Source organism: Coregonus clupeaformis, chromosome 1 (assembly GCF_020615455.1).
Source record: "Coregonus clupeaformis isolate EN_2021a chromosome 1, ASM2061545v1, whole genome shotgun sequence".
Lineage (NCBI taxonomy): Eukaryota > Metazoa > Chordata > Actinopteri > Salmoniformes > Salmonidae > Coregonus > Coregonus clupeaformis.
Genome location: NC_059192.1, coordinates 81,032,066 through 81,059,584, shown reverse-complemented (window position 1 = coordinate 81,059,584; position 27,519 = coordinate 81,032,066). Strand labels below are relative to the sequence as shown.

Below are 27,519 nucleotides of genomic sequence, written 5' to 3'. Positions count from 1 at the left end.
TGTTAAATCCACTTCAATCAGTGTAGATGAAGGGGAGGAGACAGGTTAACCTCTAAAAGTCTAAGCCGTTGGGGGGGTTCTATTAAGCTAACATGGAATTGTTTTAAGATGGTCATCCCATGTATCATTTAGCTATTTGATTTCGAATTTTAGGACCCCTTTAGGTATATTAAAAAAAATATGATTATAAATATTATTTGATAAAATATTGAATTTGGCTTTTACTACTATAGCCCATTAAAACGCATTGAATAACATATTCATAATGGGCAGCAGGTAGCTTAGTGGTTAAGAGCGTTGTGCCAGTAACCGAAAGGTCACATGTTCTAATCCCTGAGCTGACTAGGTGAAAAATCTGTTGACGTGCCCTTGAGCAAGGCACTTAACCCTAATTGCTCCTGTAAATCGCTCTGGATAAGAGCGTCTGCTAAGTGACTATTTAAAAAAATAAATACAGTCAAAAAATTAATCATAAGGAATAAGGTTTTGAAGTGTCTGTCCTATATCTAGGAGATTTAAGAAAGCTCAAGAAATATTTTTATTTTTTGGACACATTCAACCCCTTATTTTTGTTGGCACAAAACTACCTCCATACTTCCATTAATTTGTATGGGTTACCTTCAGACGAGTCCTGTGACACTTATGGGGGTCGTAGCGCAAAACGGAGAACACCATCATGTTCGTGAGAGTCTCACCTTTCCATAAAGTGGTCACATTAGTAGGCCAAACCCTTCGGACGCTACTTTCGTGAGAAGACCGATTTTCGAGCTGTCTCATGGTCTGACAAACATCGCTGTAGCTCGGCCACCTTCCACCGCAGATGCAGAAGGCCAACATAGGGGGATGTGGTGGATTGAGACACAGCCAATGCAAAAAAACAGACCGTACATACATACCCCAACCAGAAGCCATGGATTACAGGCAACATCCGCACTGAGCTAAATGGTAGAGCTGACGCTTTAAAGGAGCGGGACTCTAATCTGGATGCTTATAAGAAATCCCTCTATGCCCTCCGACGAACCATTAAACAGGCAAAGCTTCAATACAGGACTATGATTGAATCCTACTACACCGGCATGGATGAGAGCAACAGCTGTTCCGGACGACTGTGTGATCAAGCTCTCCGTAGCCGACATGAGTAACACCTTTAAACAGGTCAACATTCACAAGGCCCGCAGGGCCAGACGGATTACCAGGACGTGTACTCAGAGCATGCATTGACCAACAGGCAAGTGTCTTCACTGACATTTTCAACCTGTCCCTGACCGAGTCTGTAATACCTACATGTTTCAAGCAGACCACCATAGTCCCTGTGCCCAAGAACGCCAAGGTAACCTGCCTAAATGACCACCGACTCGTAGCACTCACGTCTGTAGCAATGAAGTGCTTTGGAAGGCTGGTCATGGCTCACATCAACGCCATCATCCCATAAACCCTAGACCCACTCCAATTCGCATACCGCCCGAACAGATCCATAGATGACGCAATCTCTATTGCACTACACACTGCCCTTTCCCACCTGGACAAAAGGAACACCTATGTGAGAATGCTGTTCATTGACTACAGCTCAGCATTCAACACCATAGTGCCCTCAAAGCTCATCACTAAGCTATGGACCCTGGGACTAAACACCTCCCTCTGCAACTTGATCCTGGACTTCCTGATGGGTCGCCCCCCAGGTGGTAAGAGTAGGTAACAACACATCTGCCACGCTGATCCTCAACATGGGGGCCCCTCAGAGGTGCGTGCTCAGTCCCCTCCTGTACTCCCTGTTCACCCATGACTGCATGGCCAAACACGACTCCAACACCATCATTAAGTTTGTTGACGACACAACAATGGTAGGCCTGATCACCGACAACGATGAGATAGTCTATAGGGAGGAGGTCAGAGACCTGGCCGTGTGGTACCAGGATAACAACCTCTCCCTCAACGTGATCAAGACAAAGGAGATGATTGTGGACTACAGGAAAAGGAGGACCGAGCATGCCCCCATTCTCATCGACGGGGCTGTAGTGGAGAAGGTTGAGAGCTTCAAGTTCCTTGGTGTCCACAAACTATCATGGTCCAAACACACCAAGACAGTCATGAAGAGGACACGACAAAGCCTATTCCCCTCAGGAGACTGAAAAGATTTGGCATGGGTCCTCAGATCCTCAAAAAGTTATACAGCTGCACCATCGAGAGCATCCTGACTGGTTGCATCACTGCCTGGTATTGCAACTGCTCGGCCTCTGACCGCAAGGCACTACAGAGGGTAGTGCGTACGGCCCAGCACATCACTGGGGCCAAGCTTCCTGCCATCCAGGACCTTTATACCAGGCGGTGTCAGAGGAAGGCCCTAAACATTGCCAAAGACTCCAGCCACCCTAGTCATAGACTGTTCTCTCTGCTACCGCACGGCAAGCGGTACCGGAGCACTAAGTCTAGGTCCAAAAGGCTTTTGGTCAGTGTCAGTGGAGGAAAGGGAGAGTGGAGAGATGTTGAGAGGCGGACCCTCAGTCTGCTGCTTTCTCCCTCTGCTGAGACTGACCATCAGATGCAGGCACCATCAGCCCAGCAAATTATTTAACTGAATGCTCACTCAGCTGTGCCTCACAAGTAATCCAACAACGGATCTATTACCGGTGTGATCATATAGCCTACCTCAAATGTTGAAAGAAAAAAATAATTAGCGGCCCGAACAACAATGTATTGGCAGGGCAGTTCAAGCAAAGTTAATATGCAGTGATAATGTATTGGGCCTATAGCTTACTGCACAAAACTCATTGCTACAGTACTGTTTTTAATTGATTAATGTTGCATAGGGTTACGTTTTTTAAGTCATGTTAAATATCGGAGTAGGATTCTATTCAACTGACATGCACTACTCAGCCCGTACTCTACACAGACCAGTGTGGCATAAACAATCAGAGCTGCAGTAGGCCTATATGCAAATAGACCATTGCTTTGAACTGGATTGTGTTTACAGCATGAGCGCTTGTTTTGAGATCAAAGCGAGAGCTGCATGTAGCCACGTGTGCACATTTTGTTCATATTCTTTGCTAGTTAGTGAGTTATTAGCCCAGTTATAGATAATTTGTAGTCAGCAATGGGGGAGTGATTGCTTCCTACAAGAGCATAAAACGTGTACGTCTGAAAAGCGAGTCAAGTAAAGTGTTGTATTTTGAGACAGGCTTGAATAAGCTAAGTAGCCAATAGGCAGAGGGTAGCATCATTTTTTATGATTCTCTGTAATAATGATATGAAAATAATAATGCATTTTATTTTGTAAAGTGGTTTCTTGCATCAAACAACACAACAGCATTTGCAGTCACCTCCTTGTCTGAAAGACGAGTGGATAAACAGCTTAATGTCAAGCCCTGTATGTTTTTTTCAAAAGTCTCATGGAATGTAGGCCTACATTGAACACCACACATTGGCTGCTACTGTAGGCTGATTGATAGAACAGCTATTTCCATGTTAAAATGTTATGGGGTGCATTTTCTCCATTGTTTAACTTCCTATATTCCATCTGAAAAAATTACGTACAATTTACATAATAAACCCTTTGAATTTAGTGATGTCTGGGGGGACTTTCAGAAGTTTCTAGAGTTGTCACCTTAGCTGCCTCATTATTATCTTCTTCATTAATGTATTATTATTATTATTATTATTATTATTATTATTTGTTTTTGCGTAGAATAATGTATTTTCTAGCATTGGATTTGAAGGTAATACTGTTTAATTTTTTTGTTGTTAACCTCTACGGGATCGGTGTCCCGTATACAGGACAGTTGAGCTAACGTGTGCTAATGTGATTAGCATTACTGTTGTAAGTAATAGCACATTTTCCAGGACATAGACATGTCTTATATGGGCAGAAAGCTTAAATTCTTGTTAATCTAACTGCACTGTCCAATTTACAGTAGCTATTACAGTGAAAAAATACCATGCTATTGTTTGAGGAGACTGCACAACAGCAAAAACTTATCACGGCAACTGGTTTGATACATTCACCTCTGAAGGTACATAATGTACTTACATTCAGTAATCTTGCTCTGATTTGTCATCCTAAGGGTCCCAGAGATAAAATGTAGCATAGTTTTGTTTGATAAAATCAATTTTTGTATTCAAATGTAGGAACTGGGTTCTACAGTTTGAACCCTTGCTGTCTCTGGCTCCACACCCACCCCGCCCGGCCATCTAGATACATGTATGTGAAAGTTAGTGTATAAGCTAATGATCCATCATGTATGACATTCCTGGGGGTGTGTAAACTTACATTTTGTATTACCATATCATTTTTGTATGTTCTCTATAGTTATGTAATTGAAAATGTATCAATTGACCAATTCGGCACATTTGGGCAGACTTGATACAAAATAGTCCAGTATTGCAACGCTTCACTGGATCAATCTGAAACTTTGCGCGCACACTGCTGCCACCTGGTGGTCAAAATCTAAATTGCGCCTAAACTCCTATTTGATATTATGGCCTTTCTCTTGCATTTCAACGATGATGAAAAAATTAATAAATAGAAAACGCATGTTATTTTGTCTGTATTATCTTTTACCAGATCTAATGTGTTATATTCTCCTACATTAATTTCACATTTCCACAAACGTCAGTGTTTCCTTTCAAATGGTATCAAGAATATGCATATCCTTGCTTCAGGTCCTGAGCTACAGGCAGTTCGATTTGGGTATGTAATTTTAGACGAAAATGTAAAAAAAGGGTCAGATCCTTAAGAGGTTAATCATTGAAGCTAATACTGGTAGAGGGGAGGGAGGGGAGTGTTCATGTGTTGAGGAGGCAGGGACGGCTTGTTCAATAGGGCGATATGGGCGACGCACTGCCAAACGGGAAAAGGAAGGGATTTTTTTTCTAATCAATTATAAAAAAAATAAATAAAAAAAATTATATATTTTTTTTATAAATTTATAAAAAATTATATCACGGCAACAGCAGTTATCAGTGTTCACGTCTGATCTGCCAGCCACTAAATGTCAAATCAGGCTAAAGTCGTGCTTCAAATGGCCCCGCCCGTTTTTTGGGCGATTTCAGTCAGGTTGAAAATCGCCCAGAAGTCTCTCATAGCCTGTCATGTAAAATCTATTTGTTTCACATTTCAAAGCTTTCAATACATTCTCTATGGGTGTCTGTGGGCATGCACTTACGGCGCTTTCGTCATACATAACGTAACCATGAATGAACGTAACTAAGAAAAGACCAGGTAGCAGCCTCAATCAATTCACTACTACTATCAAAATGGCTAGGCTTCAGTCCAACTCGATTGTGTCTTTGAAAGAAGTTCCTTTTTGTCGGCGAACAAATGAAGATAAATTGGCAACGAAACAATTAGGACCTCCCAGACCAAATTTAATAATTCAACAGGTGTCTACTAAAGGGGGGAAGTCCTACACCCGAGGATTTTCCAAAAATTGGTATGAACGGAAAACCTGGCTAGCAGGCTGCGATGTAGCTAATGCAGTTTTTTGCTACCCCTGCTTACTCTTCCACCCTGAAGGCGGCACAGCAGACAGCACCGCTTGGACAGCGACTGGTGTAACCGACATGCACCATCTTTCAGAAAAGATTAAGAAAAATGAGCTGTCAAAGACCCACATATAGCTGTTTGAGATTGTCTGCTTTTGGGAGAGTGAATATTGCCACTCAACTGGATGAGGGATACAGGCTAGCTGTCCGCCGCCACAACGATGAGGTTAGCAACAGCAGAGTCGTGAACACTGTCTACGAGAATCGAGACGACCTCATATAATGTTTTGAAGCCATCCGGACGGGTTCATTGGGTTCATTTGACCAGCACACCTTGAGAGAGGCAGCTGGCTACGTGAGGATACTACATGATGAAGATTTAATTTTTTTCCTGCGGCTTTTTCACAAAATCATGCCCCCACGTCGACATTCTGTACCAGAAGCTACAGAAGAAGGACATCGATGCTGTCTCTATCAAACGTGCCCTCGACAGCTTCACAAGCAAGTGCAGGCCATAAGGTAAGATTAAACAATATCAAAAAATGTGGTAAAAGCTCTTGTTGATCCTGCAATCTGAACAAATACCAAGATGCTGTATTTTCAGCTGATATTTCATTTGTTTATGGAAATGCATATTGTTTATGCAGTGTTGAGGAATGTGAAAGAACACCCTTGATTATTTTTACTGTGATAACTTATTTTGCTTTTGTAAGCCAACACTTTTGAGATCAGTCAATAAATGCTTCTGGTATTGACTTATATGCTGCCCCTGTCTTCATGTTGTTGCTGGACATATCTTTTTAAAAAATGTGTGTAGGTCACCTAAATCATCAGAAAAATTGCCCTCCCTGAGAATTTGTTCAGGAGCCGCCACTGTGAGGAGGGAAGGGTGTTGCACAATGTACTCCCATGTAGCCTGCTGTTTTGGGTAGGTGGAAGGAATAACAGGGCATTATCTGTGTCATATTTTGCTGATGCCAATAAATACATTGTAAAAAAACAAAGCAGATACAGCCTCAGTGTTCACAGTAAACGCAGACCTAAAATTTGCTCAGTGCTGGAAAATATTAGAGGGAACATTGGTAGTAGGTGCCAGGCGCACCGGTTTCTGTCAAGAACTGCAACGCTGCTGGTTTTTTATGCTCAACAGTTTCCCGTGTGTATCAAGAATGGTCCACCACCCAAAGGACATCCAGCCTAACATTGAAGTCAACATGGGCCAGAATCCCTGTGGAACGCTTTCGACACCTTGTAGAGTCCATGCCACGACGAATTTAGGCTGTTCTGAGGGCAAAAGGTAGGGGGTGCAACTCAATATGCCTTATCTTGGCCAGGTCGCAGTTGTAAATGAGAACTTGTTCTCAACTGGCTTACCTGGTTAAATAAAAGTGAAAAATAATAATAATAATAAAAAAATATCAGGAAGGTGTTCCTAATGTTTGGTATACTCAGTGTATAATTCCATGATACCTTTTACCACCTCTTTGACACATTGACCACCAAATTAGAGGGAACGGTATCTCCTGGCATGATGAATATAACTTCCAACATGTATAATAGTGTAGTACTATACACAGTACACGATAATGTGAAATAATGAATACTAACTCTGCAATTATCAATTCATAGAAATGCACACCAGCAGCATGCCATGAACCATAGCAAGCTCCTATTTTGACCACCACAGTGTTACAATATACCACAGCTAAGGGCTTTATTCAGGGACTCCACGTTGTGTAGTGCTTAGCCGTGGTATATTGGCCATATACAACACCCCCTTGTGCCTTATTGCTTTAATATACCACGGCTTTCAGTCAATCAGCATTCAGGGCTCGAACCACCCCAGTTTATAATACACCTTAAGTAATTGAGGTTCACTATGTTTGTCAACATCTATGGGGGAACAAAGGGTATAAATGCACTATAACTCATCACACCCTCCCCAGGTCCTCTGCAAGCACATTCCCCAGGTCCTCTGCTAAGCACATTCCCCAGGTCCTCTGCTAAACACATTCCCCAGGTCCTCTGCTAAGCACATTCCCCAGGTCCTCTGCTAAGCACATTCCCCAGGTCCTCTGCTAAACACATTCCCCAGGTCCTCTGCTAAGCACATTCCCCAGGTCCTCTGCTAAGCACATTCCCCAGGTCCTCTGCTAAGCACATTCCCCAGGTTCTCTGCTAAACACATTCCCCTGGTCCTCTGCTAAGCACATAGAAACACCTGCTTCAGTGAGAGGTAGGCTACCTCTTGTCTGAGAATGTGAAATTGAATGTGCATACTGGCTTTCTCAACGTGAGTGCTTATTTTCTCCAGGGATCTGGCCATTACAGATACAAGCACACCACACAAGATCTATGACTATACTGAAGAATACTGGTGAGCATTGATACAGAATCAGTCCAGGTGAATGGCAGTCTCACATGGCAGGTAACCAATAGCTTTTTGCCACTGGGACTTCCCATCTCAACTGTAGGACACTAGTATCTACCACTTCCTAACAAGCACAACAAAACCAATATGCACAGCCCCTTTAAGGTGCTCTGCGCAACAACTCTACCAGCAAATAGCTCTAAATGTCTACATCCCTGTGAGTAAACCTTTGAAAATCTTATGATGAGATACACTATTATCACATGCAGTGGCACCTTCAGACAAATGTCCATTGCCAATTAAATTAATTTCACTGGTGTCTCCATACAAATTACTGATTAGAACCTTTGTTGACTTCCTTATATTACCGCAATGTAGGAAGAGATATCATCCTGATCAACCAAGTAGATTATCACCCGCTAATTAATTCTACCAGTTAATGGGAAGGAGCAATTTACACACATATTAACTATTTCCCCCCCTTTCAGACATTAGTAATAGCTGGTCTAATCTTAAAATCCCAATAGGCTATTCTGATTAGGCATGTATTTTTACGTGCAATGATTTACATTAACACATACTCATAATACGTACATTATGTAAGAAAAACATATACAGTGCATTCGGAATGTATTCAGACCCCTTGACTTTTTCTACATTTTGTTACGTTACAGCCTTATTCTAAAATTGATTAAATCGTTTTTTTCCCCCCTCATCAATCTACACACAATACCCCATAATGACAAAGCAAAAACTGATTTTTAGACATTGTTGCAAATTTATTTTAAAAAAAATACTGAAATATCACATTGACATAAGTATTCAGACCCTTTACTCAGTACTTTGTTGAAGCACCTTTGGCAGCAATTACAGCCTCGAGTCTTCATTAGGTATGATGCTACAAGCTTGGCACACCTGTATTTGGGGAGTTTCTCCCATTCTTCTCTGCAGATCCTCTTAAGCTCTGTCAGGTTGGATGGGGAGCGTCACTGCACAGCTATTTTCAGGTCTCTCCAGAGATGTTCGATCGGGTTCAAGTCTGGGCTCTGGCTGGGCCACTCCTGCGTGCTTAGGGTCGTTGTCCTGTTGGAAGGTGAACCTTTGCCCCCAGTCTGAGGTGCTGAGCGCTCTGGAGCAGGTTTTCATCAAGGATCTCTCTGTACTTTGCTCCGTTCATCTTTCCGTCGATCCTGACTAGTCTCCCAGGCCCTGCCGCTGCAAAACATCTCCACAGCATGATGCTGCCACCACCATGCTTCACCGTAGGGATGGTGCCAGGTTTCCTCCAGACGTGACGCTTGGCATTCAGGCCAAAGTGTTCAATCTTGGTTTCATCAGACCAGAGAATCTTGTTTCTCATGGTCTGAGAGTCCTTTAGGTGCCTTTTGGCAAACTCCAAGTGGGCTGTCATGTGCCTTTTACTGAGGAGTGGCTTCCGTCTGGCCACTCTACCATAAAGGCCTGATTGGTGGAGTGCTGCAGAGATGGTTGTCCTTCTGGAAGTTTCTCCCATCTCCACAGAGCTCTAGGAAGAGTATTGGTGGTTCCAAACTTCTTCCATTTAAGAATGATGGAGGCCACTGTGTTCTTGGGGACCTTCAATACTGCAGACATTTTTTGCTACCCTTCCCCAGATTTGTGCCTCAACACAATCCTGTCTCGGAGTTCTATGGACAATTCCTTCGACCTAATGGCTTGGTTTTTGCTCTGACATGCACTGTCAACTGTGGGACCTTATATAGACAGGTGTGTGCCTTTCCAAATCAAGTCCAATCAATTGAATTTACCACAGGTGGACTCCAATCAAGTTGTAGAAACAGCTCAAGGATTATCAATGGAAACAGGATGCACCTGAGCTCAATTTCGAGTCTCATAGCAAAGGGTCTGAATACTTGAATACTTGAATATTTCTGTTTTTTTATTTTGTATAAATGTGGAAATATTTCTAAAAACCTTTTTTTGGTTTGTCATCATGGGGTATTGTGTGTAGATTGATGAGGGGAAAAAATTATTTAATCCATTTTAGAATAAGGCTGTAACGTAACAAAATGTGGAAAAAGGGAAGGGGTCTGAATACTTTCCGAATGCACTATAACTGAAGTGCCACATGGCTTAGAGGTCTAGCTGTCAGCTTCTGAATTACATCAACTATTTTTGTCTGATTAAATTGCTGAACAAGCTGACTCTTATGGAAAGACCACATGAATTTCACGTGGTCACATGTGAAGCCACATGTGATAACATGATCCCATGTGAAATTAATGTGAAATAAATGTGACAACACGGGGATGCAGAATTTCAACATGTGAGAACATGAAACTACACGTGACAACATGTGAGCACACGTGAAAGCACAGATGTTAAATGTAATTTAATTGACATTAATTCCATTTAAACGATCATGGTCCCCTGCAGGTTTTGTCTAGTTCACGGTTTGTTCCATGGATGTCCCCAAATATGTTTTTAGGACATTCTCAGAACGTTGTGTCATGGTCCCCTGGAGGTTTTCATAAAGTTGCCTTGAAAATACGGTAAACAGTGTTAATGTTAAAGGACAGTATGTTGTATGCTGATTATTTGGGACTAAGCCTCACTTGGGATTTGAACTCATAGCCTCTTGGTTGCTAGCTACCTGAAGTTCCTGCTGAGGCACCAACCTAAAGTGGCAGTAAAAATAAAGTAAATATGTACAACAACTTGAAGCTGTTATTTCTATAAAATGACAGTATGCTGCTGTATTCTGATGTCAATTACTGTAACATCTTGTTTTTTTAACACAACTGGGCCTTAAATTGAATTTGAACTAATAACCTCTTGGTCACTAGCAAACTGAAATGTCCTGCTACAGTGAAACTACACCACCAGATCTTTTGAGTGTGAAAGAGATATGGCCACAGACTTATTGGCAAGAATGCATTTCTGCACTCTGCTAAAAGCTGCCCAGAATCAAGTAAATAATTGTACAATTATCACCACCAACGTAACATCTTTATAAAACTACCAGTGCTCAAGGACATTCTTTGGGGATTTGAACTTGCAACCTATTGGTTGGGAGTACATCCATGTTTCTGCAGTGCCACCAGATTCCTCCATACTAATTGGACATATATTAACACACTCTCAAAAAATAAGGGTATGGTTAGGGTACAGTGTTGTTCACTGGGGTACAAAAAGGTCAAAGGTACACTTCACAGGTACACATATAAACTCAAATGGTACAGGTTGGTACCTTGTAGATATGGGAGATTTTTCTACCCAATATTTTGAATATACTGTAAGGTACAATCATCACTGCGCTTTCAAATATAGGTGGGGGCAATGTACTGGTTGGGTTACATTAGCATATTTGGGGGCGTGGTCAAATATATGTGTATCTGTGCCAACCATCAGTGGAAGTTTTGTATCAGTTTAAGTGTTTGATGGTTATGCCAATGCAAGTTGAGCACATCCTTGGTCAGAGAGTGTGTCAGTAATGAGTTGCACTGTAAAGAGAATATTGTGCTGTTTCCAGTAATGTAATGGCAACTTGTTACTGTGACTTTGTAATTTCTTAACTGGAAACCTCTTGTCAGTAAATTACTGTAAAAGTCACAATAACTTACTAAATGTTGCCAGTAACCTACTGTGCTTTCATTGACATTTCTCTTGACAACATGCACATCACTTGCTGATTGGCAGCCTATCAGAAGATTGCAGGCGTGGCTTATTTGAGGCGCGGCTTTCAGCTAGCTCTTTTGGTCTCCCATGAGAGGGAATGTCATTCCAGTTAATGTGTTCTGTTGTATTCATAACCTTTAAGTTAAAACACAGTCAGTTCTGTAGCCTTGTTAAAGGCTGACATAAGTCCATGTGATAACAAAGAGCCATATAATATTACATTTAGAGCTAGTCACCATGTAAATGTAATGCTCACTTACCTAGCAAACTGTCAAGTCAGTGAGTGAAGAATTAGCTACAATAAAATACTGTGAATTTTACAATAACCCACTTGCAACTACAAACTTCCATACCCTCTTACCAGCTCAGTGCTTGATTATCACATTGTCTTAGAACACTTGCAAAACCAACAGTGTCACAAGAAGTGCTGAAACTTCATCAACATAATGATGAAACCACTTAAACTGATACAACATTTCCACTGAGGGTTGGCACAAATACAACATATTTTAGACCATGCCCCCAAATATGCTAATAAGCCCCCGCCAGCACATTGCCCCACCTACATTTCAAAGCGCAGTAACGAGTGTACATAATGCTATGTTCGTAACCAAGTGGTAAGTGGGAATTTATCACATATGACTAGGAAAAATCTACTTGAACGGCCTTCCAACTGGTAAGTACTAGTGGGAAACGCGTATATATCATCCTTCTCCCACACGCTGACCTCTGACATCACCTACTATGGAAATGACCTCGATAACAGCAATTTTCGGCAGTTAAATGTAACAACAAAACATTATTTATTAAAAAGTAATCTATTCATATGGTTTTTTAACTCTATAATTTGTTTACAAGCATGATTGCTGTACTTTTAGTTTATGGTTGACACAGCTTGTTGGCCATTAGCCAATTGGCGTTTCTCAATGAGTTCAAAGCACATGAATGCATTCAACTGGTAATCATGAATTCACAATTGGTGAATTCTCACCTCCCACATGGTTACGAACGCAGCATTATATTGACTATATTGTGTAGAAAATAATACCATTATACTACATTATCCGCACATGTACCCTAAAAGGTACTGACCAGTACCATGTGAGTTCCTATGTGTACCTCTAAAGGTACCTTATGTGTATCTTTGGCCTTTTTGTACACTAGGGAACAACACCGTACCGTAACCGTACACTTATATTTGAGAGCGTGTGGATATATGTTCTTGGTAACAAATAACCATCTGGTGGCACTGCTGAGACATTAATGCACTCCAGACCAAAAGGTTGCAAGTTCAAATCCTGAGAGTATTTATGCATATTTAGGGCTAGATTCTAGCAGCTCTGCACTAGCAGACACCTGCATAGCGCTTGTTTTGGTGGTGCCAGAGGTAGAAATGCCTTAGAGCTGTCAAATCCACAAGTGGCTCTCCGGCATTATACCTAAAGCGGACATTGCAATTGGCTGTACTAAGAGAAATCCCATGCAGCCTTGTTTAGAAGTTGGAACACTGGAATGGGATATCATCTAGACCTTGATTAGGCTGATATAAATCCTTATTATTTTATTTAATGATTTTCAATTTAAGTGTCATTATTTCTATATAGCATACACTTTCTCATTCTGAACTTCTAACAGGGGTAGGACGGGTATAGCTTCGTGACAATGACCACACGAGCAGCCGCTCACCGATTTAACAGGTCTAACGCAGTTACACCTCCGACACCGCCATAACAACAGCTATGCGGGTGTCAGTCAGCAATCACGTTACACTTGATCTGATTAAATCTAGGCCTTAATGTCAAGTGTCCCTGAGCACTGTTACTTTTTTGTTGGGGTTGTCAGATCATCGCGAAATTATTGACTTAACTTTTAGCAAAGTGCAGAAATCTATTCTTGCCAATAAATCTGTGGCTGATCTCTATCATGGCCACATACCTGGTGGTGAAGCAGGACATTCATGTTGCTGGCATCCAAAAGGCTGTGAGTTCAAATTCTAGGTGTGGTTGTGTCTCAAGTGTGCTAACCAATGTTGAGGTCAATTCTATTTTAGTTCCAGTCAATTCAGAAAGTGAACCACATTTTTTACAGTTTGTGCCATAAGCGCATCTAAACAAGTATCCTATAAGTTTGCCAAGTTAATTTGCAGGATGGGCCAAAATGTACCCAAGTGCATTGCGATTCATAGTAAATATATAGCATAATACAGTATACTATTACTGTCGAAATGTACAGTAAAATGACTAACATTTACCGCAAGATTAACAGCAATGGCTGACAGTGTAGTTTCATGTTATCACATGTTGAACCACATGATTGCACTTATGGAAAATCACATGATTTCACACATTAAAGGTGAAATTTCACATGTGAAATCATGTGAAAACGTGATAACATGAAACTACACTGTTAGCCATTGCTGTTCATTTTGGAACACTTCACATGTGATATTTCACTGAAGTCAAAACCACTCTGTAAAATACAGTCCTGAAGCTCTCCTGATGCCAAAGTCACCCATCAACACCACTGAACCCACTGCCCATTGGGGGCAATAGTTAGGCTACTTCTCAGGGATGGGAATGTATAGGATGTCAAAGCCCCACTATAAAGGAATCACCAAGGTCATATTTTCTTTTACAGTTTCACTGTAGGAACACACCCCACACCCCTTTAAAAGTGTAAGAACACATAATCTGACCTGCCATTCAAACAGCCATGTCTCTATTTAAATATTGTGCGTGTGTGTGTGTGTGTGTGTGCGTGTGTGTGGTATCTTCATCTGAGCGTCTTTGAGGATAGTCTGACATGAAGTGACAAGCGTGTCATTTCTTTGGGAAAAATTAGTACTATTTAGTAAGATGGAATTGAGGTCGACACTGAATTTAACTCGGGGAAAGTTTCTCTGACGATCTGTCTCCCTTACAAATCCAGTAACACATTATATAATTAAAATGTCCTGTATTCTCTCTCGGATGGCACTGCCAACACCGACGAGGAACCTTTGAATAAATAAGTTATAATAGCTTCGCTACCTAATGCATTTCAACACACAATTAGAATTTGAACCGGTAAATCCACTCTTTACAATCTCGTGCTCAATAAATACGCAGTAGCTAATCAGTTCAGGTATCCACCCCTTCATCTCCAAAAATACAGTGTGGCTGATGCCTGTGAACACAATGGACTGGTAGACAAAACCGGTGAAATCACCTACAACACATTGATAATTGAGATTCAGAACCACCCAACATAATGACACATTACCTTCGGCAAGCAGACGCATCGCATGAACAAACGTGGAGTCCAGCGTATCTTTTTCGGCCATCAGCTCCGGTAAGTATTTCTCCTGATCCATGACAAGTACCTCTCCTGTTCACTGCTTGTGCAGGTGAGAAAACAAAAGTGATGAGCGTCGGAGTGCGCGTCTCTCTTCCACTTGGTAATTGTCTTTATAGGTACCGCAAGAAAAGCCGTAAGGAATCTCTCCAATTGCACGTGATGCTTGACTGAGAACTGAAAGGAATTCAGAGCTATAAACACATCTCTCCAAATCCCGCTCAATCGCGACTCCCTCCTGAAGAATCACCCACCTTAGCTACAGAGGGACTGCGTGGTGATCCCCGCCCCTCTGAAACATGATTGGTCATATCACAGGACAGACTATTCGCAAACAACAAATCTCTACACTGTTATGATAATGCGATGTTGTAGTAGGCAACACCGAATATTTTCCTCCCTCCCCCGCTGTCCATGGTGCTGAACATCTCTCATTTGGAAGCGAGCAGATAGGGTGGAGATATGCAACACAATGCACCTGTTTAATATGAATTAAATGCCATATCTTAGGCTATGCATGTGTTGTGTCCTTGTATTGTCTTTAGTATTCTATTTATTTTACTATACACATTTTGACAATACGTGTGGCAGTTGAGAACTGCATGGCCAGTCTGGAATTCGGTTGAATTTATGTAAAGCAAGAGACGTCTTACACTAATCAAACACCTCAAGGCATTCCTGATATTACAGTTTTTCTCAATCCCACAAGCATTTATTGGAATAATGTTGTCAATTTTCAAAACAGAGTCCACAATACCTTTTGCTAAACAGTAAATGCGTTTTCAAAATGTAATTGTCTTCTCAAAACATAAATACATTCATCAAAACTATATTATACAGATGTAGGATTTTAATTTGATTAGCCTGTTGCAGGAGAACTTTCCTGTAATGCAAGAAATGTAAAACGTGTAATGTATGTAAGGTTTAAAAAGGCTTCTAAAGTTTGTAATTTCCACTTTGAAATTTCAGACTTGATTTTCCCTTATGAAACACGTTGCAACCGCTTTTATTGGCGCACAGAAACACAATCCACAATAGAAATAAGGAAAGGTGAATGCAACGAAGGAACAACTGATATGAATGTATAGGCCTCAATCCACACCAAAGCAAAGCTCTATAATGGAAGGTCACAATATCAAAGACATTGACTCAGGGATCTATTAAATCAGATCCGCTTTGGCCGACATGTGCATAGCGGTTGTTTTGGCGGTGTCGAAGGTGGAACTGCGTTAGAGCTGTCAAATCCACAAGAGGCTCCTGGCATTATACCTAAAGCGGACATTGCCATTGGCTGCACTGTGGCTTCATGACAATGATCAAGAGCAGCTGCTCACCGATTTGACAGCTCCAACGCAGTTACACCTCCGACACCGCCAAAACATCAGCAATGCGGGTGTCAGCTATTGCCAGGGCCAGACTACCGCATTTAGGGCCCCGGGGCCAATTCCAGAAAATGATGTCATGGCTTTAGAAGCTTCTGATAGGCTAATTGACATCATTTGAGGCAATTAGAGGTGTACCTGTGGATGTATATCAAGGCCTCCCTTCAAACTCAATGCCTCTTTGTTTGACATCATGGGAAAATCAAAATAAATCTGCCAAGACCTCAGAAAAAAAATTGTAGACTGGTTCATCCTTGGGAGCAATTTCCAAACGCCTGAAGGTACCACGTTCATCTGTACAAACAATAGTACACAAGTATAAACACCATGGGACCATGCAGCTGTCATACCACTCAGGAAGGAGACACGTTCTGTCTCCTAGAGATGAACGTACTTTGGTGCGAAAAGTGCAAATCAATCCCAGAACAACAGCAAAGGACCTTGTGAAGATGCTGGAGGAAACAGGTACAAAAGTATCTATATCCATAGTAAAACGAGTCCTATATCGACATAACCTGAAAGGCCGCTCAGCAAGGAAGAAGCCACTGCTCCAAAACCGGCATAAAAAAGCCAGACTACGGTTTGCAACTGCACATGGGGACAAAGATCATACTTTTTGGATAAATGGCCTCTGGTCTGATGAAACATAAATAGAACTGTTTGGCCATAATGACCATCGTTATGTTTGGAGGAAAAAGGGGAAGGCTTGCAAGCCGAAGAACACCATCCCAACCGTGAAGCACGGGGGTGGCAGCATCATGCTATGGTGGTGCTTTGCTGCAGGAGGGACTGGTGCACTTCACAAAATAGATGGCATCATGAGGAAGGAAAATTATGTGGATATATTGAAGCAACATCTCAAGACATTAGTCAGGAAGTTAAAGCTTGGTCGCAAAATGGGTCTTCCAAATGAACAATGACCCCAAGCGTACTTCCAAAGTTGTGGCAAAATGGCTTAAGGACAACAAAGTCAAGGTATTGGAGTGGCCATCACAAAGCCCTGACCTCAATCCTATAGAACATTTGTGGGCAGAACTGAAAAAGCGTGTGCGAGCAAGGAGGCCTACAAACCTGACTCAGTTACACCAGCTCTGTCAGGAGGAATTGGCCAAAATTCACCCAACTTATTGTGGGAAGCTTGTGGAAGGCTACCCGAAACGTTTGACCCAAGTTAAACAATTTAAAGGCAACGCTACCAAATACTAATTGAGTGTATGTAAACTTCTGACCCACTGGGAATGTGATGAAAGAAATAAAAGCTGAAATAAATCATTCTCTCCACTATTATTCTGACATTTCACATCCTTAAAATAAAGAGGTGATCTTAACTGACCTAAGACAGGGAATCTTTACTAGGATTAAATGTCAGGAATTGTGAAAAACTGAGTTTAAATGTATTTGGCTAAGGTAACTACACTGAGAGTACAAAACATTAGGAACACCTTTCTAATATTGAGTTGCAGGCCAATGTTGACTCCAATGCTTCCCACAGTTGTGTCAAGTTGGCTGGATGTGGACCATTGGGTGGTGGACCATTCTTGATACACACGGGAAACTGTTGAGTGTGAAAAACCCATCAGCGTTGCATTTCTTGACACTCAAACCGGTGTGCCTGGCACCTACTACCATACCCTGTTCAATGGCACTTTTGTCTTGCCCATTCACCCTCTTAATGGCACACATACACAATCCATGCCTCAAGGCTTAAAAATCCTTCTTTCACCTGTCCCCTTCATCTACACTGATTTGAATTTGATTTTTCAAGTGACATAAATAAGGGATCATAGCTTTCACCTGGATTCACCTGGTCAGTCTATGTCATGGAAAGAGCAGGCGTTCCTAATGTTTTGTACACTCAGTGTATATTTTGCGACTCCTATTTCTTGTGATACGGGAGTAATAAGCCAATTGTTTTGTGGTTTAGGAATGCACCGTGTCCTAGATTATTGTAACACAATCGGTTGAATTGAACTTGGATTGTTCTTTTCTAAAACACTCAGTTGGTAGAGCATGGTGTTTGCAACGCCAGGGTTGTGGGTTCGATTCCCACGGGGGGCCAGTATGAAAATGTATGCATTCACTAACTGTAAGTCGCTCTGGATAAGAGCGTCTGCTAAATTACTCAAATGTAAATGTATGTAAACTTCCGACATCAACTGTAGATCCCTCAAGCCTGCTCATGGTTTGAGTCATCTTATTTGGGTATGACTATGCATACTAATCAATGGATTTGTTGCGAGCTTCTACTTGTTGGATTAGAATGTGGTGACAACCAATCTAAACAATATGATCAGCAGAATCACACACACATTGTATACAGTAACCTATACTGATGTACATTAGAAGATGAGGTAAGTCATAGTGGATTTGGTTTCTTGAGGTGATGTGCTCTCTCTGGGAGGCTGAGGAAGAGAGAAAGTTCCATAACCCAAGGACAAAGACATCCCCACTAAAACTCAAAGGCTCTGTGATCTCATAGCTTAGGGAGAGTGTACTACAAAGCACATGGCTACACAGAGCAACCCTTTACATATAGAGCAGATTTTCTTTGAGTCAAAGATTTGAATGACAATACCAAGTAGATTTGTTATGTAGTTATGTATGCTCCTTGGTGAAGTAAAATGAATACTGTAGTAACCTGCATTGGAAGTGTAACCAGTATTTCAATGCACTGACAAAATACTGGTAGTTTTTTCCCAACTGATCTTTATGTTTCGGTATAAACTATAAACTGTATGCTTTCTGAACCAAAATGCTAACTTGTCTGTCTTTGAGAAATGCATTAAAAATATATATGTTTTAACTGAGAAACTCTTGCAGGTTAAGAAGATTAGAATTTTGATTGATGCTCTGTGTTTGGCGGATAGGATAATCAAAGGAGGCAGACAAATAGCCCATTTGTTGATTTCTAAGAATTCTCCACAAGTGGGATTGAGGGAATCAACATTCTCCAGATGTTAGGAATAATGGTCAGCATTTTCAAAAATGAATATTTTGTGAGATGATTGCTGAAATAGTATTGATCACTCTCAGTCTCTCTCACATTAAAGTTTTGTCACGCCCTGGCTCTGGGGACTCTTAAATGTTGAGCCAGGGTGTGTAGTTTCTGTGTTGTGTTTATTTCTATGGTGAATATCTATTATGTGTAGATCTATGTTGGCCGGTTTGGTTCCCAATCAGAGGCAGCTGTAGCTCGTTGTCTCTGATTGGGGACCATACTTAGGCAGTCTTTTGGCACCAGTCAGTTGTGGGATCTTGTTCCGTGTAAGGTATGTTGTTTGTATGCTACCTTGGACTTCACGTTTCGTTTGTTGTTTTGTCGTGTGTGTAGTCGTTAATAAACATGAATGCATATCACGCTGCGCCTTGGTCCTTCTCGTCCGTAAACGATCGTGACAAGTTTCCCAAAATGAAGCTTTACTTTGGAGCCATCCTCTTCATGGTGCATGAATAACAAAGCTTTCTTTCAAACTTTGATGGCACAAACAGTAATCTTTGACAAATAACTTTTAGGATTTAATTGATTTGAAGATGAGCTGATTATGTCATTGATCCAGTGAAAGAGGAATCAGAATGCTATATCACTGTCATATACATTGATCTGCTCGGTGATGAGATGTATGTTAGGAGGGATGAAATGTTAGTCCCCCATAATGCATGTATGGATAGCAGCACAAACATTAAGAATGCATAGACTAAAGGAAGGAATTGAGTATTGCAAAAGGGACTATACAACCATCTCCGAGAAGAAGAAACACTCATTTATAAATCATTTATTTGAACTTTGATCGGAGAGTATCTTGAATGCTCTTTTTTCAAAGCACGACTTGAAAGGGTCTGCTATGGTGTTACTTTCACAAGCTATAACAATGATCTTAGAATTCCAGTAATGTCCTCATAGGCAGGTTGCAGCTTAATGTAGGCGTAGTGCAAATTCTAAAGGTCAACGTTTTCTTTCAAATCACTTTTATTGGACGTTATTCCAAGAATAAGATAATGACAGACAGTATGGTATAAATCACTCAAACTGCCACAGTCCCAAATGCATTTATGTTAATTTTGAGTTTGCCACCTGATATGAAATCGATGGATTCTTGCAGCTCTCTAGTGGCCAAAATGTAAAACTGCATATTCAAACATGACAGGCAATGATGATTTGCATTTACACTGAGTATACAGAACATTAAGAACACCTGCTCTTTCCATGACATAGACTGACCAGGTGAATCCTATGATCCCTTATTGATGTCACTTGTTAAATCCACTTCATTTAGTGTACATGAAGAGGAGGAGACAGGTTAAAGAATAATTTGAAAACCTTGAGACAATTGAGACATGGATTATGTATGTGTGCCATTCAAAGGGTGAATGGGCAAGACAAAATATTTAAGTGCCTTTGAACGGGGTATGGTAGTAGGTGACAGGTGCACCGGTTTGTGTCAAGAACTGCAATGCTGCTTGGTTTTTCCACGCTCAACAGTTTCCCGTGTGGATCAAGAATCGTCCACCACCCAAAGGACATCCAGCCAACTTGACACAACTGTGGGAAGCATTGGAGTCAACATGGGCCAGCATCCCTGTGGAAGGCTTTGGACACCTTGTAGTCCATGCCCCGACCAATCCAGTCTGTTCACTTTGTCCTAGTTCGTACTGTATTGTTACAAAATAAATAGTAATTTTCAAATAGCTGGTTCAACGCAAAGTTGACAAACACCACCTGAATATATTATACAATTAGCGGAACATTAGGAACTGATTTAACATCTGGTATTTTCATTAAATTATATTAAAGCCGCCTCAAAATAAAGTCCACTGTTATTGCAAATACAAAATGCCACAAATTCTTGATTTCAAATGATTACAAGCACTGCAAAATGACATCTTATAATGAGACCTGGCAGAATAACTATAATACTGCAAGGAGGCTAAACGTTTTTCTTGACAGTAAACCTATGTAATGTATTGAAAATCTATAATGCTCTCACTAGGTAGGTGCAACCGGGTGCAACCTGAAGTGTGTATCAAAAACCCAGAGTGAATGTAACAGAAACGGAGATGATGGATGTGGAAATGCAATATCCTTGCGTGTGAATTATTAACTAGCATGGGTTAGTGAAGGAAAGGGGATATTAAAGCTAGAATCCTTAGTTGAAACAATAACAAAGCTGTCACCCCTCCTCTGTTTTGGTAAAAAGCTGAGGGATGATTCTGGCGAAATGTAACCACTCTCAAATTCATAGACAGAGCAATGGATGCAAGAACTGACCATCCATGATATGAAAATGATAGTTCTACCCATGTTTTTGAGCTAATACAATGTATGTTTAGATTTACTTTGTTTACAAACATTGGAGTAAATCAAGAATGTATTTTGGAATCTGATTAGGTACTACAGTTGAACTAAGCTCATGAGACATTTATAAGTTATATTCTTCAAGAAGTCCATATACAATTAGTATATATAATTAATATGCAAGTTAAAAAACATGTACAGTGCATTCGGAAAGTATTCAGACCCCTTGGCTTTTTCCACATTTAGTTACATTACAGCCTTATTCTAAAATGGATTTAAAAAATCTCATCAATCTACACACAATACCCCACAATGACAAAGCAAAAACAGGCTTTTAGACATTTTTGCAAATGTATAAAAAATAGAAAACAGAAGTATTCAGACCCTTTACTCAGTACTTTGTTGAAGCACCTTTGGCAGCGATTACAGCTTCGAGTCTTCTTGGGTATGATGCTACAAGCTTGGCACATCTGTATTTGGGGAGTTTCTCCCATTATTCTCTGCAGATCCTCTCAAGCTCTGTCAGGTTGGATGGGGAGCGGCACCGCACAGCTATTTTCCCAGTTTGAGGTCCTGAGCGCTCTGGAGCAGGTTTTCATCAAGGATCTCTTGGTACTTTGCTCCGTTCATCTTTCCCTCGATCCTGACTAGTTTCCCAGTCCCTGCCGCTGAAAAACATCCCCACAGCATGATGCTGCCACCACCATGCTTCACTGTAGGGATGGTGCCAGGATTCCTCCAGACGTAACGCTTGGTATTCAGGCCAAATAGTTCAATCTTGGTTTCATCAGACCAGAGAATCTTGTTTCTCATGGTCAGAGTCCTTTAGATGCCTTTTGGCAAACTTCAAGCGCGCTGTCATGTGCCTTTTACTGAGGAGTGGCTTCCTTCTGGCCACTCTACCATAAAGGCCTGATGGGTAGAGTGCTGCAGAGATGGTTGGGATTCTGGAAGGTTCTCCCATCTCCACAGAGGAACTCTGGAGCTCTGTCAGAGTCACCATCGGATTCTTGGTCACCTCCCTGACCAAGGCCCTTCTCCCCCAATTTCTCTGTTTGGCGGAGCGGCCAGCTCTAGGAAGAGTCTTGGTGGTTCCAAACTTCTTCCATTTAAGAATGATGGAGGCCACTGTGTTCTTGAGGACCTTCAATGCTGCAGAAATGTTTTGGTACCCTTCCCCAGGTCTGTGCCTCGACACAATCCTGTATCAGAGCTTTACGGACAATTCCTTCGACCTCATGGCTTCGTTTTTGCTCTGACATGCACTGTCAACTGTGGGACCTTATATAGACAGGTGTGTGCCTTTCCAAATCATGTCCAATCAATTGAATTTACCACAGGTGGACTCCAATCAAGTTGTAGAAACATCTCAAGGATGATCAATGGAAACAGGATGCACCTGAGCTCAATTTCGAGTCTCATAGCAAAGGGTCTGAATACTTATGTAAATAAGGTATTTCTGTTTTTGTTTTTTTACAAATATGCAAGAATTTCTAAAAACCTTTATTTTGCTTTGTCATTATGGGGTGTTGTGTGTAGATTGATGGGGATTTTAAAAAATGTAATCCATTTTAGAATAAGGCTGTAACGTAACAAAATGTGGAAAAAGTCAATGCACTGTATGTAGCAACTAAGGATTATAACTTTAAGGTATGGTCAAATGGTTCTCCTAGGTTTCTTTTTCAACAGCCCCACAATCTCTTTAACCTTCTTTGTTACTTTGTGGTTTCTCTTTATTTCTCACACTTGCAAGAGAAATGCCCTCTAGTTTCAACAAACATGACCTAGTTAGGTACAGTACTGATTATTTCACTGAGGTGGTTTCTGGAGTAAACCAAGGTTTTGTGTCAACAGAATTGTTCAATAAGTATCCAGGGTAAGCTACCAATGGCTAATGTTTTGAACTCAACCATAGCTTTGAAATAATGTCTTTGCCACACTGAGTGATATGAATGTGACAAACGTCGGTATACCGATCAACTGCCTCTGTCTCTGCTGGTGTTTTTACAGGAGTAGCCTACATTGGTATACTGCTGTGAATAACAGCAACATGGTGAGGGGCCAGGGCTAAATCTAGGCTGAATTTAGGCTGGTTCAGAGTATAGGCTTGGGCTAATAATCCCTGCTACAGTGGGGGAAAAAAGTATTTAGTCAGCCACCAATTGTGCAAGTTCTCCCACTTAAAAAAGATGAGAGAGGCCTGTAATTTTCATCATAGGTACACGTCAACTATGACAGACAAAATTGAGAAAAAAAAATCTGTTGTAGGATTTTTAATGAATTGATTTGCAAATTATGGTGGAAAATAAGTATTTGGTCACCTACAAACAAGCAAGATTTCTGGCTCTCACAGACCTGTAACTTCTTCTTTAAGAGGCTCCTCTGTCCTCCACTCGTTACCTGTATTAATGGCACCTGTTTGAACTTGTTATCAGTATAAAAGACACCTGTCCACAACCTCAAACAGTCACACTCCAAACTCCACTATGGCCAAGACCAAAGAGCTGTCAAAGGACACCAGAAACAAAATTGTAGACCTGCACCAGGCTGGGAAGACTGAATCTGCAATAGGTAAGCAGCTTGGTTTGAAGAAATCAACTGTGGGAGCAATTATTAGGAAATGGAAGACATACAAGACCACTGATAATCTCCCAGCATCTGGGGCTCCACGCAAGATCTCACCCCGTGGGGTCAAAATTATCACAAGAACGGTGCGCAAAAATCCCAGAACCACACGGGGGGACCTAGTGAATGACCTGCAGAGAGCTGGGACCAAAGTAACAAAGCCTACCATCAGTAACACACTACGCCGCCAGGGACTCAAATCCTGCAGTGCCAGACGTGTCCCCCTGCTTAAGCCAGTACATGTCCAGGCCCGTCTGAAGTTTGCTAGAGTGCATTTGGATGATCCAGAAGAGGATTGGGAGAATGTCATATGGTCAGATGAAACCAAAATAGAACTTTTTGGTAAAAACTCAACTCGTCGTGTTTGGAGAACAAAGAATGCTGAGTTGCATCCAAAGAACACCATACCTACTGTGAAGCATGGGGGTGGAAACATCATGCTTTAGGGCTGTTTTTCTGCAAAGGGACCAGGACGACTGATCCGTGTAAAGGAAAGAATGAATGAGGCCATGTATCGTGAGATTTTGAGTGAAATCCTCCTTCCATCAGCAAGGGCATTGAAGATGAAACGTGGCTGGGTCTTTCAGCATGACAATGATCCCAAACACACCGCCCGGGCAACGAAGGAGCGGCTTCGTAAGAAGCATTTCAAGGTCCTGGAGTGGCCTAGCCAGTCTCCAGATCTCAACCCCATAGAAAATCTTTGGAGGGAGTTGAAAGTCTGTGTTGCCCAGCGACAGCCCCAAAACAACACTGCTCTAGAGGAGATCTGCATGGAGGAATGGGCCAAAATACCAGCAACAGTGTGTGAAAACCTTGTGAAGACTTACAGAAAACGTTTGACCTGTGTCATTGCCAACAAAGGGTATATAACAAAGTATTGAGAAACTTTTGTTATTGACCAAATACTTATTTTCCACCATAATTTGCAAATAAATTCATTAAAAATCCTACAATGTGATTTTCTGGAGAGAAAAAAATCTCATTTTGTCTGTCATAGTTGACGTGTACCTATGATGAAAATTACAGGCCTCTCTCCTCTTTTTAAGTGGGAGAACATGCACAATTGGTGGCTGACTAAATTCTTTTTTTCCCCCACTGTATTGCTCCTGGCTATAAGTGCCAACACCACCAGCCCTAGTTGGAGTGCAGCCTTTCAGGATTCAGACAAGCCAATGCCATTTGTCAGCCGCAATCATGTCCAGTGTTAGCTTCCTGGTAAAAGTGAGTTTAATAATTGCCTCTGGTAAGAAAGAAAAATGTGGATATTAGACCTCCCAGATGTAATTGAAATTCCTATTTTTAGTACTTCAGTGCGCTACAATACTTATCAGCAATTATTATTGACCCTGGTCCATCTATAAAAAAAAGCCTAAAAATTCAAGGCCAAAAACAGCTCCCATATTCTCTTTACTCATTCAAACACTATCTTGTTTTGTGTTAAATTGTTTTCTCCTTTGAAGCAATTCAAAAAATAAACAGCTATGAGAAGGAAATGTAATGCCTTGCCTTGCGAGGGAATTTGATAAGGCATTTCTTCCTAAAGTATTTTTTTTCTTCACATTTTCTGTTTGTAAACCAGTTACTGATATACAAACACTCTGTTTAAAGCTCAACCCATATGCTCTCTAAATATAACTGACAGATTAATGGGAGGTGGAAAGGGGTCAGTGGGTTACCCAGTTTATTGTTGGATAAGGCATCAGGGGATAAAATCTAAATGTATTTTGTCAGTAAAACTAAATTAAACTGTGCCTCCCTTTAGGAGTAGTATATTAATGCAGCTCTTATAATGTGATTTGTGACACTCTAAAATAAATGTAAAGCATTAACTCAATAATGAAATCATGGTAGCACTGTCCTGACTGAGTTCTACAGCGTAAACAGTCATAGGAATCATTGTCATAGTTTATCCATTATCTGTCCTTCAAGGGTACGAAGGCCAAACATCTCTACTCGTACCAATATGAAGCATACGTGTTTAGAAAAAGGTAAAATGCACTCCAATAATTTCCAGGAAATTGAAATGAAAAGCAACCAGAACACAGTGGGAAAATGGAAAAATAGTGGTATGGCCCTTTCAAGACGTTTGTGTTTGTGATGACTCATAAATGAAGAGCTGAAGAACAAGCTTCAAATGTTCATGTATCATTTTAACACTTCTGTGTGTTCATCAAACAAAGCGTGTGGAATATAACAACATAGAATGAAGGTACAGTATCCACAAGGTGAACACTTCATGTATCTAATCTCTACTTCACATAGTTCATAATCGCCTGGGCACAGATGTTGTGCATTGAAGGTTCACATTTTGTCCATAATGACTGTGCTGCCTGTAGCCAATCTCTCACTTGCAGTTCCTTTGGATTTTTCATCTTGACACGATTCATGATTCTTTTTCACTTTCTGACACAATGATTTCAATGAAATGCCATAGTGCCTGAGCCATTATAACCTCATCATGCATGATGAAGAATGGAAAACTAAGGGAGGGGAAGATAGCCTCTGATCAATATCATGACTTTAACAACATCAACACAGCATAGATCAATAGCATCAGCAAATCCCATTTGCTGTTGTAGTTTGCCAGTTTTCTTATTCCTCCAAAATAATTCAATAAAATTAATTGCATGCAGGTGTTATGTGAGGGTCTTTGAAGAATATGTGCAGTTGATTCTGAGGTACAAATTATTTTTAAGTGCAAATTAGTTGGAAGGAGCAGCTAGAGCCATATATCTACTCATACATCACATTGTGTTTGGATACAACAACAAATCACTGGGATAAACTTTCTGTAGGAAATGAGTCTAGTGTCACTCTCTGGGAACCACACTGACCAGATTGTGTTACCCAACACATTAAGGAAGAACCACATCTAAATAAATAATCCATAACTTAAGTGTTTGATCCCCCAGATGGCTTCTGAAATGCATGAGAACTGTTTAGATCAATAAATAAGGTCTACCAGGAGAAATATGAGGCCTTTATTCATCATATCCCACTGAGATTGTGCTGCCGCACACATAACGCCAGGACACTTTACTCTTTAAAATGTCCTTACTCTCACAGTCCCAGGGATATTCTCAAAACTGAAAACTGAAAGAGCCATGGCACCATTTTAAAAGGAAAGAAAACCTTTGTAAGTTCTGTATATACTTTTTACAGTGGCATTTTAAATGTCATAATTTTCAGCATTTTAAACAAACATTTAGGAATATCCTATGTAGGCCTTTGTCATAATTATTTGTTTATAACCAACACATTATCTTGGGGCACAAGCCAATCTGTTAGCCTGAAGTCAGGTGTGAGTGTGTGAACTCCACCCAGCCGAAGCGACAGGCGAACTAAATCAAACGCACCCACATATCTTCTGACGTAGT

General features: G+C 41.0%; 1 protein-coding gene across 2 annotated transcripts in view; it reads right to left on the bottom strand.

Annotated features, from left to right (window-relative positions):
• Nucleotides 1-15,173, bottom strand: part of khdrbs2 (KH domain containing, RNA binding, signal transduction associated 2) — a 119,547-nt gene extending 104,374 nt beyond the window's left edge. The window contains exon 1 of one of the 2 annotated variants that reach the window (XR_006002272.2): nucleotides 14,768-15,173. Coding sequence is in view for 1 of the 2 variants with exons in the window: in XM_041887761.2 (XP_041743695.2) it covers nucleotides 14,768-14,858 (91 nt within the window). In the remaining variant the exon portion in view is untranslated. The remainder of the gene's footprint in view (nucleotides 1-14,767) is intronic. The other variant, XM_041887761.2, reaches the window with a different exon arrangement.
• Between the last annotated feature and the right edge of the window lie 12,346 nt (nucleotides 15,174-27,519).